Source organism: Drosophila miranda, chromosome 3 (assembly GCF_003369915.1).
Source record: "Drosophila miranda strain MSH22 chromosome 3, D.miranda_PacBio2.1, whole genome shotgun sequence".
NCBI classification, from domain to species: domain Eukaryota; kingdom Metazoa; phylum Arthropoda; class Insecta; order Diptera; family Drosophilidae; genus Drosophila; species Drosophila miranda.
In genome coordinates this window covers 21036341-21039675 of record NC_046676.1, presented here as the reverse complement: position 1 = coordinate 21039675, position 3335 = coordinate 21036341, and the positions used below count along the sequence as shown (strand labels likewise).

The following is a 3335-nucleotide window of genomic DNA, read 5'->3' as shown; positions in this document are numbered from 1 at the left end:
AATTAAATTAAATTAAATATTCGTTAAACTTTGAATAGGGGAGGAATGCTACAAAAGAGTATTTATTCTTCAAATTCGAAATTCCTTTAAATGAAGACACAGCACTACACACAGTCATATAGAATTCCGATTGTTAGTACCATCTCTGAAAGTATTATCCCTCAAAAATCTTCTCAGAAATATACTCCATTTATTGAGGGCTTTCTTTATTTCATACACAATTTAAGATTTATTTGTCACAATCTTTCAAGTCTCTCCCCAAAACACAAACCATCGTCATTCCATATAGGATTCTCATAGAGTTTACAAGTAAATGGCTAAAGGAAATTTTCACTTTTTTTAAATTTAAACTAAAAAGTTACTTACAGATTTCTTAAAAGTTTCGATAGCCATTGCTGACAGGATGAGTGGAAAACTACTGTCCTGTTTTCTCAATGGCGTGCTCTGTGGTATTGGGGCTTATGGCTGCTGCAAGTTGGATCCTCTCGTACAGCCCTTTGGCTATATGTCGTGCGTTATGGTCTACACGCATTGCATCCTGGGGCTGATCGGCTCGCTGCGCAAGGCCGCGAACTGCTTCAACCCCCAATTGTGCCTCACGCGCACCCTTATGGAGGTCGGACATATGACGCTGATCAACACCCAGTTCTACCACTCAACGATGGGCAGCGGCCGCGCCCTGCTGTTCGGCCTGTCCATGGGCTTACTGGGGTGCCTCTCCATCCAGATGCCGAAAGGGATCTTCTGGCGCCCGGCAATCGGATTCTTTAATATACTGTGTCTCCTGTGCAACCCCCACCATGCCAGCTCCTGGGGCACCCACATGATGATAGCTGTGCTGTATGCGGCGGGCAGCGATGGTGTGTACTACCTAAAGGGGTATGATCGCCTCAGCTATGCAGAGAGACTGTACGAAGTGTGCAACATTGGCATCACCCGCTTGGCCATAAAGGCTTTCATGGAGAAGATGTAGACATTGCTACCCCTACCCCCAGCTTCCAGCATCAGTTTGTTATATTTTGTAAAAGAATTTATTTAAAAAAAAAAATAGCTCGAGACCACGTTGCAGATTGTAGGTCTTCCACTGGTAGGAGCCCGTTCCCTGCTTGCCACATTTTTGCAGCATTTGTTGCATTCCCGGGATGGGTATGTGTGTGTGTCTGCTTCTAGTTTTGTAACTCATTTGCAACTAAACTGAGTTCATTAAAGTTAATTTAAACGTGCAACATTGGCATGCCACGCCGCGGCGTGTAGAGGGGCAGGGCCACAAGGTAAGAGGGGCAGCTGCTGCTACGTGGCTTAGCTTCGATAAGTTTGACATTTGCGCAACGTAAAATTGACAACTGGGGAAACGAAAGCCAAGACCGGTACGGCAGCTCCTGGAAAATGAAAAAGTTCCCTACACTCGACTGACATTTGCATTTGTCTTTGACGCACACACACACACACACACAGAGGGAGAGGGAGAGATAGGAGAGAGAGTACGCGTAAGTAGGAAAAAGAAAAACCTTTCAAATTAGGACACAACTCCTGGAGTTGTCCTCGCGCACGTCTCCATCGTTCGTGAGGCTGTGAGATGCAAAAGAAATATGCAAATAATTAGCTACGGTATAAAAAACTCAAAAAAAGTTAGACAGCAACTGTAGCACCAGCTCCGACCAAGTCCGACTCCACTGTTGAACAGTTTTCTCCACTAATCAATTTGATGGAGAGGAGCATCCTTTTCCATGAAGGAAAGACGTACATATATGTATATCCCTATCCCTTCTCTAAAGGAAATGCATGCATCTCAAAAACGAAGACATAAAGCGAGCATTAGGAAGATTTGCATTGCCAAGCACCTCGTACGAGTGGTACGCCGTGGATCTATCCCCCAGACGGCTTTTGCACACTTTGCCGCTTTTGTTATTCCGCGTATTATGTTGCCACATGCCACAAACACTCCACTCTGCTGCTTACGTTGGGAGATATACTGAAAAGAATGCCATGCTTCCCTGGAAAAAAGTCTCCTCTAAATTGGGGATTTTTGCCTGATACTCTCTGTACGCCATAGGGCGAATGGGTATCCCGTTCAAGTCGAAGCATATGCAAAAGGCATTCCTATGCGTAAGGTAAGTGAAAGAAAGTCTGACAGAGCGACAGAGTCGGAGTCGGAGTCGGAGAGAGAAAGCATCTCGAATGGAATTGCTGAAAGGCACTAAAAGTATTATCTAAATGATAATTTGTTGCGTTGTTTGTGGAGTAATGTAATACATATGTATATATACATATGTACATATAAAAAGGCAACGAATAGAATATGCTCCCACTTTTTTTCAGTCTTTCTCTCACTCTGTTACTCTTTCTCCCACTCTACTCATAAAAAATGTATAATAAATGTAATTCCGCTTCCTTTTTCACGTCCAATGTGCGTTTCAATGGCTTTTCAAAGACTGTTTTTCGAGATCTTATTCAGTGAACATTATGTTGAATTCTTTGGCTCTTGAAACGTAGTGTTTCTGCTATTTCTGTTCTTCTATTTTGCAGCAAAACTACTCCTCGTAAATAAACGATACCCAAGAACATGAACATAAGTGAACATGGAACCCCGCCCCCATAAGTTTGTCAATTTACAAAACTATTTATTCGCAGCCCTTTACCCCAAAAGAGAACTCAATCGAATGAGAGATGCCATGTGCAACGCTTTGGGGGCCATCCCATCGCTTTGCCGCTTTACCTGCACTTTGGAGATCATTTGAAATCAATTGCAATTGCGACGCACAACTTGCAATGCAATTAAATGCCAAACAAAGTTCACAACATTCAATTCGATATAGTACTGGCTCAGAGAATTGTTCAAGAGAGTGGAGTATCTGTATCTATATCTGCGGACAAGTCAAATGCTGAAAGGCAAAACGAAAGGCACAAAAAGCCAAAAGCAAAGCTCTGATGCTCTGAAATTCAATTCTGTTGCGCTCGATTGCGTTGCATTTCAATATAAATATTTATTTTATTTATATACCAAGAGTCAGACGGGGCAATCGAACGATGCAACCAATGGAGGGGGTACCCGGGGGCACAACACAAATGGACAGGGCGACAAGTTGCAGCTGACAGTAAAAGATGTTGTGGAGCCCATTTGTTTTAGTCGATGGCCAAGCAGCACAAAGTCACATGGAGTCCTCGTCTGATTCGGCCAGCAGTTGAGTTCCGAGTTTGTTGTGGAGATTCTCTTCCTCTTCTCTTCTCTTCTGTTCTGGTATGTCCTCCTCTCAGTCTCCCCTCTTGCAATGCATTCGAATTCAATTTTCAAACTGATTTCCCCTGGATGTGTGTGTGTGCTGGCTGTATCTGTG

The 3335-nt window shown here is 43.4% G+C and overlaps 1 protein-coding gene across 1 annotated transcript; it reads left to right on the top strand.

The window, feature by feature from the left end:
* The first annotated feature begins 201 nt into the window (after positions 1–201).
* LOC117187869 lies at positions 202–1056 on the top strand. Its single transcript, XM_033390760.1, has 2 exons — positions 202–309; positions 369–1056. Exon 2 carries the CDS (start codon positions 404–406, stop codon positions 971–973), a length of 570 nt encoding a protein of 189 aa, XP_033246651.1. The 5' UTR covers positions 202–309; positions 369–403; the 3' UTR covers positions 974–1056.
* The last annotated feature ends 2279 nt before the right edge of the window (positions 1057–3335 follow it).

What these genes read in the sequence shown, in the direction of transcription:
- LOC117187869 (XM_033390760.1), top strand. Translation starts at nt 404, where the DNA reads ATGAGTGGAAAACTACTGTCCTGTTTTCTCAATGGCGTGCTCTGTGGT.